The sequence below is a fragment of the Euwallacea fornicatus genome, unplaced genomic scaffold (genome assembly GCF_040115645.1).
Source record: "Euwallacea fornicatus isolate EFF26 unplaced genomic scaffold, ASM4011564v1 scaffold_124, whole genome shotgun sequence".
Taxonomy (NCBI): domain Eukaryota; kingdom Metazoa; phylum Arthropoda; class Insecta; order Coleoptera; family Curculionidae; genus Euwallacea; species Euwallacea fornicatus.
In genome coordinates, this window is record NW_027096092.1 from 10,441 (window position 1) to 27,541 (window position 17,101).

General features: G+C 35.1%; 1 protein-coding gene across 1 annotated transcript; it reads right to left on the reverse strand.

Annotated features, from left to right (window-relative positions):
• Positions 1-13,663: 13,663 nt before the first annotated feature.
• Positions 13,664-15,869, reverse strand: LOC136350149 (uncharacterized). Its single transcript, XM_066301662.1, has one exon. It carries the CDS (start codon positions 15,299-15,301, stop codon positions 14,213-14,215), a length of 1,089 nt encoding a protein of 362 aa, XP_066157759.1. The 5' UTR covers positions 15,302-15,869; the 3' UTR covers positions 13,664-14,212.
• Positions 15,870-17,101: the final 1,232 nt, after the last annotated feature.

Sequence of the window (17,101 nt, forward strand, 5' to 3'; positions counted from 1 at the left end):
ATATTTTCTGGTTTTGGATCAAAGGGTATTTTGTTTTCTGTCAAATATATTGAAATGCCTTTAATTTCGTCCAATAACTCTTTAGGGTCGATAATCGAGTTATGAAACGTATTTAATTTTGAAAACGTTATTGCAATTTGAAGTTTTTCGAGAATATCATACATAATTTCTAGTTCGGCAATGATTTGAGATATGGCCAGTTCCACGTAAAAGAACCAGTACGTACTTAGTGAATCGGTTTCCGAAGTATGAGTATATTCTTCTATTTCATTTACTTGTTTTTCTATTTTTCGTTCATTGTTAGATAAATTTTTTATATTGCTTTGAAACTCGTTTACAGATTTAGTGACCAAAGTTATTTGTTCTTTAACTAGGGTTTTCATACTTTGTTGATTACTAAAAATCGTGTCAATAGCTTTATTGTATTTTACAGCATCATTCTCATCTAGATTACCGGTAATGGTTTTTATAAACGAACCTAATCCATTGATTAATCCACGTTTCGAGCGGAGTGAGATTTTGAAGGGGGTTGATTTGAAAAATTTCATTTAAAATTTTGTTTTCTAAAAACGTTAATAAACCGTAAGAGTTAAAAAATGGCATCCTGTAGCTTTCACTGATAGTGTCGTTCTTATCGAATGCATGTTTTATACGTTGAGATTGGATCTGTAAATCTTTGAATTTTGTTGTTAAATTGGTTATGTCAAAAACTTGCATAAATGTCCAAGAATCAACTGCGTTTTGGGCATTTCCTAATTTTAAAGGTAATAATCCCGGATTTTCCTTTAAGTCATGGAATATTGGTTTATCTGGTCCGCCGTAGACGAAGTTGAAGGTTCTGAAATTAAACGAGGTGGTTGTCTTAATTCTTTAATATGAATAGTTTCTCTTTTGTTGGGGTTACTATTTAATGATATTATTGCTCGGTTTCTTTCTAACAATTCGACTATCGTATAGGGACCTAAAAACTTATATGTCTTTTTCGAGCGAGATTGAGCATTCTGTTTAAAAACTTTTTGTCCTACTTTGAAATCGATATTTTCGTTTCCTTCATTGTTGTGTTTAGTTGTAATTTTTTCTTTATTTATCTTTAATTTTTCTTTTAAATCATTATATATGAGTTCTAACTTTTTCTTATGATTTGAGGCGTAATCGTTGTAAAATTGTTTTAGCAAAAATGTATCATTTGAATCTCGGGAGTTTGTGTGTCCATAGATTAATTCGAAGGGGGTGTACCCTGTAGCTGAGTGAATAGAACTATTATAAGCTATTACTGCATAAGGTATTAGATTGGTGTCATTTGGAAATGTTTCCTGTAGTAACCGAAGATGCTCTATCAGGGTCGAATGTAGACGTTCTACAATACTATTTGACTCATGGTGTTGCGGGGTGGTAAAATGAATTTTAATCTTATGAATATTTAGAATTTCTTTTACGGTACTGTTATTGAATTCTAGTCCGTTGTCGCAAACGATTTTTTCCGGTACGCCACAATATGAGAAATATTGAATTAAAGAATTAGTTATACTTATTGCATTTTTACTAAGAATTTTTATGGCTTGCGCGAATTTTGAAAATGCGTCAATAATTGTCAAGTAAGACTGATGGTTGTAGTAGAATATATCGATATGTACGATTTCGAAGGGTTTCGATGCTGTTTCCGTGGTCATTATAGGAAAATAAGGTTTTCTCCGGGCGTATTTTGCTCTTTGACAAATATCGCAGGAATTTATATATTGAGTTACCGATTTTTGCATGTTAATCCAATAATAATTTCGTTTGAGGTACTCTAAAGTTTCATTGATTCCACGATGATTTAACTTGCCTTCGTGATGATTTTTAATTAACGTAATTTGTTCTTCTAAATCTTTTACAGTATTAATTAGTTTGGTACATTTTAATAATTTCGGTCCTTTTTCTGAAAAATGTTGCAGATAGATATTATTGAACTTTAAGTACAAATCAGCGATATGGAAATAAATATGATAATGTTTTCCTGTAGTAGTATAGTCGCGGAGAAATTCGTATATTAATTTTTCGTTATCAATTCTCGGAATTTTGACAGTGATTATTTTAATGTGCTGATATTGCTCATGTTTTACTTCAAGTTTGTTATGAACGTGAGGAAAAATTAAGATTTGATTGAGTTTGTTATTGACTATGTCATCTAAAATTGGTATGCCTCGATTTGTGGTTTCATTGTATGTTGTATGTTGTGTATTGATATCTGTGTCTGGAGGTTTAATTTGAATATCGGAAATAATTTGAATCGGTCTAGTTTTGCTTTTGTCGCTTTGTGGATTCTGTCTTATATCGGGATCGAGTTGCAAGTAATCTTTGAGATCACTCAAGATTTCGATATCTTCATTCGATCGATCGAATAGAGCGCCTATTCCTTTTAGGTAATCAAGAGCTTCTTCTTGATCTCCAGGGTTATTAATTATGGATTCATTTTCCAGGGCGTTAATTCGTATGCGTGACAGTGCGTCTGCATTTGTGTTGGATTTTCCTTTTTTATACACTATCTGATAGTCAAATTCTTCCAAACGAAGTCGCCATCGCTCTAGTTTACTATTTGGTTCCTTTAAATTAAAGAGCCACATCAATGGTCTGTGGTCGGTATATACAGGGTGTCCGGAAATTAGAAGTAAATATTTCAGGGGGTGATTGTACGATAAAAAATAGGCAGAAAACCTCATATAAACATAGGTCGGCAAATGGACCCAAAGGGAGCTAGACCCTTTTAAAAGGTGAACCCTGAAGGTGGTTTTTTATCGATATACTCGAAACGGTTTGAGATAAAGTCATGAAATCTTTATTGTTAACTCAGATTTTTATGGTAAATTAGAAAATTTAAACGAAATTTAAACATCTTGTTTTGATGTGTGTTAAACAGGGCCGGCTTAGGTTATTTTATGCCCTAACTTTTTTACTCGTTACTTTTCCTACATTTTGACTTCACAAATTGAAAAAGCATGGTTTTCTAGATTAAAAAGGTGCTTTTTGTCGACTTCGAAATAAGGCTCCGTTTTCGAGTAATATGGATTTTAAATAGTTCATGCAAAGTGCCATGTTTATTTATTATTACTTATTTATTTATTTTAACGGGAATTGGATTTTATAAAAACATCTCAAAATGCTCTCCTTCTAGTTCCAAACATAAATTAATTCTTTTTAAAAAGTTCCAACGAATTTTAGGATATAGTTCCGCCTTCTGTCTAATTAACTCGCAGTTGTCAATGATTCTCTGCCTAAGCTCTTGAATGTTATTCACGGGTGTTTTGTACACAAGGGTTTTAAGGTATCCCCAAAAGAAAAAGTCCATAGGATTTAAATCGGGGGATCTAGGAGCCCACGGTACAAACCCCCCACGTCCCATCCATCTTTCAGAAAAATTTTCATCCAAAAATTCTCTCACTGCTAAACTGTAATGTGGAGGTGCGCCGTCTTGAAGCAGTCACATTGTTTGTCTAATTCGAATAGGTACATTTTCTAATAGAATGGGCAATTCATGTCTTAAAAAATGCAAGTAAAGTTCACCAGTAAGTCTTTGCGGCAAAAAATAGGGTCCAATTAAGTGGTCTTCTACAATACCGGTCCACACGTTAACGGAGAATTTTTTTTGAAAACCTCGTTCTATCTTGACGTGAGGATTATTATCAGACCAATAATGTTCATTGTGAAGATTATTTAAACCATCGTGACCAAATCCAGCTTCATCCGTAAAAAGAATAGACCGTATAAAATCATCATTTTCATTATGAAGATTTCTAATGGAGTTGCAGAAATGTACACGAGCCACAGGATCTTCCGGAGAAAGGGCTTGGACCTTTTGGTAATGATAGGGGTAGAGGATCTGTTCCTTCAAAATCCCATGTGCTGAGCTTCTTAGAATATTTTCTTGAGTTGCAATTGATCTTACACTTGTGTTAGGATTATTTTCAATGGCATTCAAGACTCGTAGTTCTGTTGCAGGATTTCGGGTTTTTCGCGGACGTCCTGCCTCATGACGTCTTACTTTAAAAGATCCAAATTCTCCCAGTTTTTGATGGATGTTAGTGTACATCCGTGAATTTGGGATTCGCCTATTTGGAAATGCCTCTTCATACAAACGTCTTGCAGCACATGCATTGCCGCCAGCTAAACCATAATAAAAATGCATATCACGTAGTTCGACGTTAGAATAATTATTATTATTCATTTTATCTTACTGTTAATCTCGATTTTACAGGAAATTGTCTTACTGATCTGTCAAAATTAATAACTACCGACATGTGTAGGTCTGCTTATTTCCATAGACATTTTTACGACGCACTTGTTTTCATGGCAAGCTTCGTTAAAGTTTCTGGTATTTTTTTCACGTTACATGTTACTTTACATGAACTGTTTAAAATTTGAGATGTTTTTATAAAATCCAATTCCCGTTAAAATAAATAAATAAGTAATAATAAATAAACATGGCACTTTGCATGAACTATTTAAAATCCATATTACTCGAAAACGGAGCCTTATTTCGAAGTCGACAAAAAGCACCTTTTTAATCTAGAAAACCATGCTTTTTCAATTCGTGAAGTCAAAATGTAGGAAAAGTAACGAGTAAAAAAGTTAGGGCCTAAAATAACCTAAGCCGGCCCTGTTTAACACACATCAAAACAAGATGTTTAAATTTCGTGTAATTTTCTAATTTACCATAAAAATCTGAGTTAACAATCAAGATTTCATGACTTTATCTCAAACCGTTTCGAGTATATCGATAAAAAACCACCTTCAGGGTTCACCTTTTAAAAGGGTCTAGCTCCCTTTGGGTCCATTTGCCGACCTATGTTTATATGAGGTTTTCTGCCTATTTTTTATCATACAATCACCCCCTGAAATATTTACCTCTAATTTCCGGACACCCTGTATAATAAATTTCCTACCAAACAAGTATGGTCTAAAATATTTGCAGGCCCATACTATTGCCAAAAGTTCTTTTTCTATAGCGGTATACTTCGTTTCGGAGTCGTTTAACGTTCGAGAAGCGAATGCAATAGGTTTATCTGTGCCTATTGTTCCTTGGGACAAAATGGCTCCTAGCGCAACATTTGAAGCAATCTGTTGTTAGGATAAACGGTTTTTTAAAATCTGGATATTGGAGTATTGGAGCATTGATTAATAAATTTTTGCACGTTTCGAAAGCAGAAATAAAACTAGAGTTATGAACAACTTTGGAATTTTTCTTTAAGCATAAGGTTAATGGCTTAGTAATCTTTGCAAAGTCATGAATAAATTTCCGGTAATACCCGATTAAACCTAAAAAACCTTTTATTTCTTTTTGAGTCTTTGGAGTAGGATAGTTTTTATAACATTGATTTTGTCAGGGTTTGGTTTAACGCCTTTATTGGTAATTACATGTCCAAGATAACTGATTTCCTTACGGAGAAACTCGGACTTATCTAATTGGACTTTGAAATTCGTGCTTCTTAACCTCTCGAAAACTTTCCTTAGCCGTTCTAAATGTTCTTGTAGTGATGTGCTAAATATGACAATATCATCTAGGTACACGAGACATTCTTCATTTTGAATGCCCCTTAAGATACCGTCCATCACGCGTTGAAATGTCGATGGTGCGTTCTTGAGTCCAAAAGGCATTCTTTTAAACTCGTAGTGACCATTTTCGGTGGAAAATGCGGTTTTTTGAACATCACTCGGGTCCATTTGGATTTGGTAGAACCCATTTGCTAGGTCTAGTGTAGAGAAATATTGACATTTGCCTAATTTATCTAATATATCCGTTATATTAGGCAAAGGATATTTGTCGTCAATTGTTCTTTCATTTAGTTTTCGGTAGTCCACTACCAAGCGCCATTTCTTTTTTCCCGAAGCGTCGAGCTTCTTTGGGACAATCCATATCGGACTTGACCATGGGGATACGGAATCCTGGATAATTTCTTGTTCCAACATTTTATTAATTTGGGATTTCACTTCCGATTTGTGAACTTCAGGGTACCTATAAGTTTTAGTATAAATTGGAGATTCGTCTGTTAGATTTATTTTATGGCTGATTTGGTTGCTGAATGTTAACGGGATTTGTTCACAATAAAATATGTCACGGTATTCTAAACATAAGTCTCTAATATAACGTTTCTCTTCAACATTACAGTGGTCTAATCTAAGTGATTTTAAGTTAGCTTTCAACAATCGATCATGGGAGGTCATCGTGTCGTTGTTGATTAAACTATCCGTTTCCATTTTTTCAATGAAATTGATTTCGGTCGTATCTATAGGTTCAATTTCTACTGGAGCTTTTAATTTTATGGTAAAGGGATTTTCACTAGAATTTATTACCGAAGTGATAGCAAAATTGTTTATTATATTAACAATAGCTTGAGGTGTTTCGACTTGATTTGTAAATTTAACATGTTTTATTAATGCAGTTCCATTAGTCATATCGACTGGCAATTTTACTACCTGATTTGTTCTAGCGGGAATTGTTACGGAATAATTTATGTGCAGGGAATCATTATATTTTTTATTTAACTTTTCTTCAGGATTATAGATAATAGGAATTTTGACAAAGGGAGTTTCCAAGAACCTTTGTTCAACGTTTAAAATTGCTTTCAACCGACTTAATAAATCAATGCCTATTAATCCATCGTATTCATCACTGAGATCGAAAACGTAAAATTTGTGTTGTAATTTAGTTTGAAATGTGTCGAAAATTGGTATAAAAATGGCTTGATTGATAACTTGTCATATGAGCGGTTTTAATTTGGAAATATTCATTGAAAATAAACTTTTTATAATACTTTTTGACGATTTCTTCTGACAGTAAACTCTTAGTATTTCCGGTATCGATAAGTAATTTAGCATTCATTTCGGGAATTTTGATATAAGGTAGATTTGAAGCGGTGGTATTAATATTTATCAGGTTTTGTTGTTCTCGGCCTCGACCATGGGAAAATTCTGAGAAATACTTGCATCGGGATTTATCACTGGGTCATTGTCGTAAGGTCGTTCATCTACTGGCTCGCGTTCGTAAGAATTTGCCATCTCAGCATAAAAGCGCGACTCGTTGTAATAGTCCGTGGGTATATCTTCGAATCGTGTGGAATTTTTAAATATTCTTTATCGAAATTGGGATTTTCATCTTGGTAATATTCAAAGGGTTGGTTATAATAAGTGTTTTCACATTCCTCTATATTTTGTTGGTGTAATCCAGCGAAGTTGTATTTTGGATTAGCTTTTGAAGATAATTTAGAATTACCAGACGACGTATCCATCGGCTCGTTAATTTGTGGTAAAGATCGCTGATTAATAAAAGGTCTATTAGCAGAGTTCATGGTTTGGTTACGACTTATTTGACTTCGATATGGCACAAATTGTGGGAATCTTTGAGGTCTGAAGTTATTTTGGAATGTATTGGGTTGAAAATTCGTTGGTCTCATCATTGGGGATTGGAAATTTGGTTGACTAAATCTTGGGAAATTATTATTGAAAGCTGGTCTTTGAAAGAAATTTTGAGAATTACTCGGTGGTTTCATATTAAAGTTATTGGGTCCAAATGAATCATGCTTTTGTTGAACCGAATGTTGAAAGTGTGTGGGAGTTATTCTAACATTGGGATTAAATCTCTGGGTATTCAAGGAATTGCTACGGTGTTGTCCGTACATGAAGTTTTTTTCTTCAATTACAAGTGCCATTGCCCTTTCTAGACTGTCGGGTTGTTTCAAACGGATATTATTCTGTAATTGACCTGTTAAGCCTCTAATAAAAGCTTTTAAAACTAAATCTTCGTAGTCTTCCATTTTTGCTCTACGAGACTCATCACTTAAATTTAGTGTGTTTAATTTTGAAAAAATCAATGAACGAGAATCCTGACATCTCATGCCGAAATTATATGGAGTTTCATTTTTATTAGGACGTAAATCCAACATGTCTTGAATTAAACATTGCAAATCTCTTTGGTCGCCAAAAGTGAGTTCTAAAGCATTTTTGATATCTAGCCACTTGTCTAGCTCGTTTAATCTAGTTCCAATTAAAGTTAAAGAACGGCCGGATAATTTGCCAATTATTGCTCTTACGTTTAATTTATTATGGGCTTCATCACCCTGCCTATAGAATATGTTAATCAGGCTGGTACAGTTGTTTAGAAATATTTGCAGTGTATGAGGGTTTCCATCATACGAGGGAATCGTATCAACGTAAAGACGTAGAAGCTGATAGTTAACAGCTGCTGGTGGATTTTGTGTGGGAGTAGTCATATTATGATAATATTCACGATATTCAGAATTGCTACTAGATCGAGTATGAGGATTTTTACATTGAGATAAACCGAATTTGTTTATAATTTCAGAAAGTTCTGTCTCTGAATCTGACATTAAGTGTTTAATCACTCAATAATTAAGTTAACTATTTCGATTTATACGAGCTCCTATCTCTAATTATTACTCAAGGAAATTATCTTGTGACAAAAAAAATGAAAAATCAATTACTTACATTAATATTAAAAGGAAAATATTCATTCCTGAATTATTCGTTCTGCTTCTTCTTAATCTTAGCCCTTAAAGTCCTAGTTCCAAGAGGAGTTGAACGATTTTTCTTCTTCTCCCTGGTTGTCTTCCTTCAGAAGTGATGCTTATCTTCTTGTTGCTTGTGGTTTTTCAGAAGCGATGCTTGTCTTCTGCCTGGTTGCGTTTCTTCAGAAACGATGCTTGTCTTCTCTTCTTTTCACGGGACAATCTTGATTCTTAGGATCACCGAATTAACCGTTGAAACGGAACTTTACGCGATTTTTGTCGTAATATCGTTTCGATGAATCCTACCGACTGCGCCAGTTAGGTTTTCGTCCAGGAAAGGGAGATTTTTAAAAAAACGCGAAGCACAATGCACAAGACTACTCTATTCTACGTTTAAAACATAAGAAGCTCCCCTATCTAGCTATTGTAATAATTTATATAGATAGGTTGCTGTCTCTGCACATTTCAAGGAAATACTTGGTTTGCTGTTTCATGGGAAAGGATCCCTATTGCAGGTTCACATCACTCGTTATCATAGAGGACATACATGTAACTACGTTATTCGCTAGTGTTTTAAATTCCGTGTTTCCTTTACTGACTACTAAAGCATAAGATTTTTGTAGTTTCTCTGCCCTACCTTCTTTGTTAATTTCTTCTTTTCCTCTTTGCGTGTATATATCTACTTGTATGTTGGTCCCTTCGAACGTCGCTTGTATCATTTTCTTTTGCTCCCCAATAGTTAACTGTGTTATCTGATGTGCTATTATTTTCTCTTCCTTACTTTGTATCTCTATTTCTTTTACCTCTTGTAATTTTTTCCACAAGTCTTCTTCGTAATTGTCTATTATAACTTTTATTATACGTTTTTTAATCATTTGTTCCTCACCATTTCTCTTCATCTTCGTACTGTTTTCTAGTATTTCCACAGGTTCTCTCAATTCATTTAGTTCTAGATATCTGTTTTTGTACATATTTTGTATATCATTTCCTTTATTTCCTTCCTCTTTATTACACTCTATAAGTAACCTTAACTTTTCAGTTCGAGCATTTACTGGATTTCCCTCCATTACTTTTACGTTTTTCATTAGATTTTCATTCCATTCCATATGCTTGATGAGCTTAAAGTCTCTGTAGTCATTTACCATATTTAATTGCTGTCTTCTCAGTACTGTGTTTGGTTCGTTTCCTAGAAAGTCCGTTTGTGTTTCCGTGGTTCGATAAACTTTTTCCGTCTGTCCAATTTGCGTTCTCGTTGTGTTTTGTCTATCCATTTTTTCTTCTAGTGCCTTCTTTATGGCTTGGGTTGTAAGTTGACTCGTAATACTGGCTATTTTGTTTATTTGTTCTTTGAGTTCTCTTTTTGTGTTTGGGTTTTATCGCATTATGCTCTGTGTTTTGTTGATGTCCTTGTTTAGAATATTGATAAGTTCTATTGCCTTTTTGATTAATATGCGTGTCTTTTGATCTTCTATATCTTGTTCTGTCTCTCTGTTTTCCTTTTCCTGATTTTCGTACTTCCTTTTCTTTGTTGATTGAGATATGCCTTCTTCTTCGTTCCAGGTTAGGTCTAGTTCCACTATGTTTCTTGGAGTCTTTGGTGTTCTGTCCACCTTTTTATCTCCATCCACGAATGAAGACCAAACTTTGGTCGGAGAGGTTCCGAAAACCCTCCTTCCAGGTGTCTTTGTTCCAGAAGCAATCCCCTGCATCTCGGCCTGGCTTCCCACCATAGATTCTGTACAGTTGCTTGCTAACGGTCGGGGGCAGCCTGCACTACCACTGCCAACACCGACCGGAACTGGGGTTTCCCTCCCCTGCTCCGTAACCGTCTTACTCTTTTCCCTTTCCATTGCCATGTCTTGTTGTGCCCTCCGCGTTGGTTACCTCCGCTTCCCTCCACCGGGGATGGTTACCCGGTCTCGGTAGCCGGAGGCATCCAGGGGTCACCACGTGGAGGTGCGGATAGGACTTTGACCCCCGAACTAACCTGAACTAACCTTTTTTTTTTTTTATAGAGGGGGGAAACCTTCCAAAGGTACCCGGTCTGATGTTCTGGCGACCGGGTTATGTGGGATTCGTCCCTAAGTGGGACGCCTACCCACTAAAACCCTCCTCTCTTTACCTTGAGTCCCCCCCGGAACCGCCGCTAGGCATTACTTCAGGGGGGGGGGGGTGGTATTTGTCTCATCGTTCACGGCGCTATAGGCTCTCTCCTTTCTATGCTCCTTTCCTTGTCCGATTTCTTTTTGATGATTTTGTTGATCATGTTACTGACGCTGTTCCAATCTTTTTCAGATCTTAGCATGAGCATGGACACGTTCTCCATTGTCACTTCTTCAGCGCATTCGTGTGATGCCTCTCCCCTCTCTGCTGCAAAATTTTCATAGAAAAAGATTGTGTAACGCGCATTGTCCCTTTCTCCGCAATACCAGCATGCACTGTCATCTTTCCGTTTTATTCTCTTCAGATACGTTCCGAAAGTTCCGTGACCCGTAAGAGCTTGAGTGAGGAAGAAGTTACCTCACCCCACTTGCGGTTTTTCCACTGGCCCACGTCCTTAATGAAGACCTTCGTCCACCCCTGATAGTTTTTCCACCTTTCTTGCCACTCCTTTAGAAGTTCGCTTCGGTAAGCGGTCTTCTCTTTCGTCTCTTTTCCGTAGCCTTTTGCCCTTTCTTTGATCTGTAGGTCTATCGGTGGAAGCCCGAAAATTACTTCCACCGCTGCTGTCGGTACAGTGCGATATGCCGCTGCGACCATTATCGCTATCCTACGATTGACTCTTGCCAAAGGACTCAGGTAGGTACTTTTCTCTATTACCCTCCACCACACTGGCGCGGCGTACAGTAAAGTGGACGTCACGACGCTCGCAAGCAATTGTTTTTTTACTTTGACGGGGACCCGTTATTTTTGTCGTAATTCCCACCATCAAACCCATAAGCCGGTGGCACTTTTCGCAGATCCGTTCTACGTGCTCCTTCATTCTCAGGTCTCGATCTAAGTATACACCCAGGTATTTTGCGCTCTGGACACTGTGTAGCTCACGTCCTTCTAATCCTACTTTCAGTTGTCGAACTTTCCTTCTGCCGGCCAGTACTAGTAATTGCGTTTTCTCAACAGCTACCTCCAGGCGCATCTCTTTCAATTTGTGCGTGACCTGTTCCATCGTGAATTGTATCTTGCCCTCGAGATCTTCTGAGTTTTTCCCCGTTACTATTATCGCCAGGTCGTCCGCGTACGCTACCAAGTTTACTCCTTTCTCAACTTTGACATTCAATAATTCATCGTACACGATGTTCCACAACACCGGCCCTAAAATGGATCCCTGAGGAACTCCACAAGTAACTTCTACCAATTTTCCATTTGATTTAATTATTTTTCTATTACTCATATAAGATTGCAGAATTTTAATTAAATAAGCACTAATTTTATTATCTTGTAAAATATTAATTATTTTTGTCCACAATACCGTATTAAACGCATTTCGTATATCAATCATAACCATAACAGCAATTTCCTTATTTTTATGCGCTTCCTTATTTATATCATCCACTATATTTTTAACTTTCCCTAATGCATTTTCAGTTGAATTACCTTTAACAAATCCATATTGGTCCCTATGTATCATATTCCTTTCATCTATTTCCTTTTGTAGTCTATTTTTAATTAACAATTCAAATAGTTTTCCAAAAACACTTATAAGACATAAAGGCCTATAGGTTTGTATATTATCCGCTTTTTTTGGTTTCTCTATTAGTATAAGTCTAGCTATTTTCCATACTTCCGGGAATTCTCCTTTTATCAGACACTCATTATAAACTTTCAAGCAGTCGTTTTTATGAGTCGAAACCAGCTTCCTGACCATATCCGGTATAAAACCATCAGGACCCGGAGCTTTTTTTATTTTAATTTGAGACAAAGCTTTATCCAGTTCTTTTACTGTAAATTCCTTAATATCACTGTGCAATCCAACTGGACTCACCCAGACACCTTTAGGCTCAATAGGAAATAACTTTTCAACTTCTCGATCAATTATATCTTCACTAATTTTTTGAAATTTAGTTAATTTGAATCTTTTCATAATAATTTGATAGGCTTTGCCCCAAGGATCGTCATTTAATTCCTCACATAGTTTTATCCAATTTCTTTTTTTGCTTTTGTTAATTTCTCTTTTCAGTTCTTTTTTAGCCTTCTTCAATTCACCCTCCAGTTTTTTTGTTAGTACATTATTTTTTGACCGATTTCTAGTTAATTCTCTTCTAATTTTAATACACATTTTTCTTTTCTCCGCGATATCAGAATTCCACCAATATACCGAAGGTTTATTGGCATGGGTTCCTTTACGAAATTGTTTATCGCATATTTTTTTCAGAGTATTCATAATTTGTTCCGGTCCAGTTCCCGTTATAAAAACACCCGTACAATCGTCAATAAATTTTTGCCAAGCCCTCTGATTGTCGCCACTAGGGAATTTCCATCTATACGGCTCTACCATTACTTGTTTTACCCCGCACTGAATTCTGTACGTTAAAGTACGGTGATCGCTCATATTTTCCCTCTGGTCCTGTACCGTCCATTGTGTAATAAGGCGTCCTATGCCAGCCGTTGCTACGGTAAAATCTATAATTGACGAACCATTTGCTCCAACAAAAGTTGGTTTGCACCCATCATTTATCACGATAAAATTTCCTGCATCGATAAACTCTTCCAAAATTCGACCCCTGTCATTTTTATTTTTAGAATAAAAAACATGTGTTTTCGCGTTTAAATCACCAGCAATTATAGTTTCTTTATGTTGTTGCTTTAGAAATTCTTCAAGTTTATTTATCATCTCTTTAAACTCCTCAATGTCTCTATTTGGGGAAAAATATACCGATATTACAATAAATAGATTTGTCTCCACTGCTACAAAACCATCATCAGAATACACATTTTTTATATCAATGGCCGCATTATACATATTAACAAAACAATCTCCTCTCCTATCACAATATTGCTTATAAGAGTGGTTTATATTTGGTTCCTGTCCTATTAGAATATCAATCTTATTTTCTTGTATTGTTTTATATGTCACATCATGCGCCACACGTCTTCTGTTTAGGTTTATCTGTAAAATTTTTATTTCTTTTAAGGCTTTTATCGTTTTATCAAGCTATTTCATCTTATTTATTATACAGGGTGTTTCTAAATTATGGTGCCAAATTGATATAGAAGGTAGATTACATCATTTTATGCCAGAAATTCTATATAAATGTGTGTCCAAAAATGCTTAATAAAAAAGATACAGGGCGTTTTATGATAGTTTGGAAAAACATATTTTTATTATTTTTTTCCAAAGGGCTTTTGTGATTTTATTGAAAGTTGGTACACAAGATGTGGCCGACGGGTGCAACAACTATTGATGAGTACATTATTTTTAGTTGCTATGGTAACCAAATAACATTAGTGGCCTAGAAATTTTTTCCATAAATTTTTTTTGTGTGTGGACAAAATGCATATTTGATCAGATTTTCTTAGAGTTTGTTTAAAAATACACAAAAAAGGTACTCTGGTTTAAAACCGATAACGTACTCAGTTTTCGAGAAAAATGATTAAGTATGAGACACTGCAAACTGCTCATTTTATTTATTATTTTCTGTTGGCAAAGGCAGTGGTTTAAATTTAAAAAATTATTAATAAAGAAACTAATAACAACAAAACATACTTAACAAGTATCAATTTACAAATTGTTCGAAATGTTTTCCACCACTACGAATACAAGCTCTGACTCTTTTGAGGAAGTTAAATTGTACTTTCTCTATACTTCTCTCGTTTTGTTTTATATCCGCAAATACATCCTCAATTCTTTGCCTTAAAAAGTTTTCATTCGGGATTGGCCTACTATACACTTTCTCCTTTACATTACCCCATAGAAAAAAATCTAAAGGATTTAGATCGGGGCTTCTTGGTGGCCATTTTTGCGGAGCATCATATCCACGACCAATCCACTTAGTAGGAAAAGTATTATTTAAATGTGTCCTGACATTTCTGGAGTAGTGGGCAGGAGCACCATCATGCATAAGCCACATTTTTCGTCGTGTTTGCAAATCGATATGTTCCAATACTTCTGGAAGTTGGTGCGTCAAGAAGTTTAAATAATGACCACCATTTAAATTTTGAGGTAATTCAACAGGGCCCAAAATTTTAGTTCCCAAAATGCCCACCCAGAAATTTATTTTAAATTTATTTTGGGATTGAGTAACTACTGTTTCTCTGGGATTTTCTTCACTCCACTTATGGTTATTTCTTGAATTGAAAACTCCATCTTTTGTAAATGAAGCCTCATCTGTAAATAGTATATTTTTCGCAAAATCTGATTCACGTTCTATTTTATGGAGAACCCAATTGCAGAACGTTGTCCTTTTTCCAAAATCCGTTGGCAGCAGTTCTTGTACTTGTAATAGGTGATACGGATATAAGGCTTGCTCTTTAGCTACTCTCCACACTACGGAATGCGGTATATTTTGCATAGCACCTATTCTTCTAGTACTTAACGTATTATCTTGTTCAAAATGCCTTAATATCTGCTCTTCATTTTCAACAGTTCTTGTTGTACGCGGTCTACCAGCATTTTTGTTAATGTTTCTCAAACTTCCTGTCTCTCTAAGGCGAAGGTCAATTGAAACAAACAGTTTTCTTGAAGGAATTCTCCTATTAGGATATATCTCTTGATAACATCTTCTTGCTGCCCTTGAATTACTATCACATTTACCAAAAATTAAATGCATGTCGGTAAGTTCTTGGAAAGTGTATCTTTCAGCCATTGTTATTAAAAAAAATTATAAAATTTTTAGAAACGAACAACATGACATGGATCTAAAAGACTGACTTTGACAACAGAAAATAATAAAAAAGCATGGCCAGCTAAATATCCGAAACCTAAACGCAATGGTAGATGAGCAGTTTGCAGTGTCTCATACTTAATCATTTTTCTCGAAAACTGAGTACGTTATCGGTTTTAAACCAGAGTACCTTTTTTGTGTATTTTTAAACAAACTCTAAGAAAATCTGATCAAATATGCATTTTGTCCACACACAAAAAAAATTTATGGAAAAAATTTCTAGGCCACTAATGTTATTTGGTTACCATAGCAACTAAAAATAATGTACTCATCAATAGTTGTTGCACCCGTCGGCCACATCTTGTGTACCAACTTTCAATAAAATCACAAAAGCCCTTTGGAAAAAAATAATAAAAATATGTTTTTCCAAACTATCATAAAACGCCCTGTATCTTTTTTATTAAGCATTTTTGGACACACATTTATATAGAATTTCTGGCATAAAATGATGTAATCTACCTTCTATATCAATTTGGCACCATAATTTAGAAACACCCTGTATTATTATAGTAATTTGAGCGAGTTTTATATACACTATCAGATTTATTTATTTATTTCCTTTTCCTAGAGTTAGCTTTTTGTTTCTTGGTTTATTTGAGAGAAAGTTCTCCGATATTCTCTTCTAACAACAGATAATTGTTTTTTAAACAGTTGACATTTGCCCCTGCCTGCCGAATGTCCACTTTCTTTACATATGGGACATTCCTCCCCGTTATCATAGTCTTTTATTGAATGCCCCTCCTTCCCACATTTATAGCATTGGTTTCTTCTATCTATACCCTGACAATTATCCACTGTATGATCATATTGCCAACATTTCAAACATCTTTTAATAATGTGCCTTTTCTCTACATAGCATCGTACCATCCCTATTTTAATTATTCTTTTACGTAATAACGCATCAATGCTATTTTTCCCTGCACTAATAGTAACAGTTTGCATTCCATTACTCATAGGCCTCAATTCACTAATATAATTATAAGCTATCCCAGGAATTTCTCTCTTAATCGATTCAATTACATTATCTCTTTTAGTTAATGCGTCTATGCCTCTAATATATACTAAATCTGTTCCATCTTCCCTTTTTCCAAATTTTTTAATGTCCTTTTCATTATACCCCTGCACATCTTTTAAAATCCTCTGTATTTCATCTATACTTTCCTGTTTTCTATCTGTTGTTATGATAAGTTTTCCTTCTTTAGTTGATTTTATTGACCTAATGTCCTCCGTTACTTTGTTTCCTTCCAAGGCTTTTTTAACTTCCGCAAGTGTCTCATTGTACCCTTTCTGTTGACTACTAACAACAACAGCATACGTCGGTCGCTCCCTGCGTTTCCATTGCTTTCCTTGAGTACTTTCATCTTTATCTCTGTATATGTACACATTGGTGTCTGTCCCCTGGAATAGTAGTTCAATCATTTTTTGAAAATGATCTAATTTAATTTTATTTGGTTGGTGTAGCACAATTATTTCCTCGTTACCGCATTCTTTTTTTAGTTTTATCATTTTCATAAAAAGGTCTTCTTCCGTTCCATTAAATTTTATTGATATTATTTTATTTCTCAATTGAGTTTCCTTTTCGTTACTTCTTATTTTGCAATTTTGCTCCAACGTAACAAAATCGTCCACCACATCTTTTAATTCAGGATATTTTTTCATGTACATGTTTACAAAGCCCTGGTTGATGTCATCATTTGTGAGTTCACCAATAGCAACTTTCAC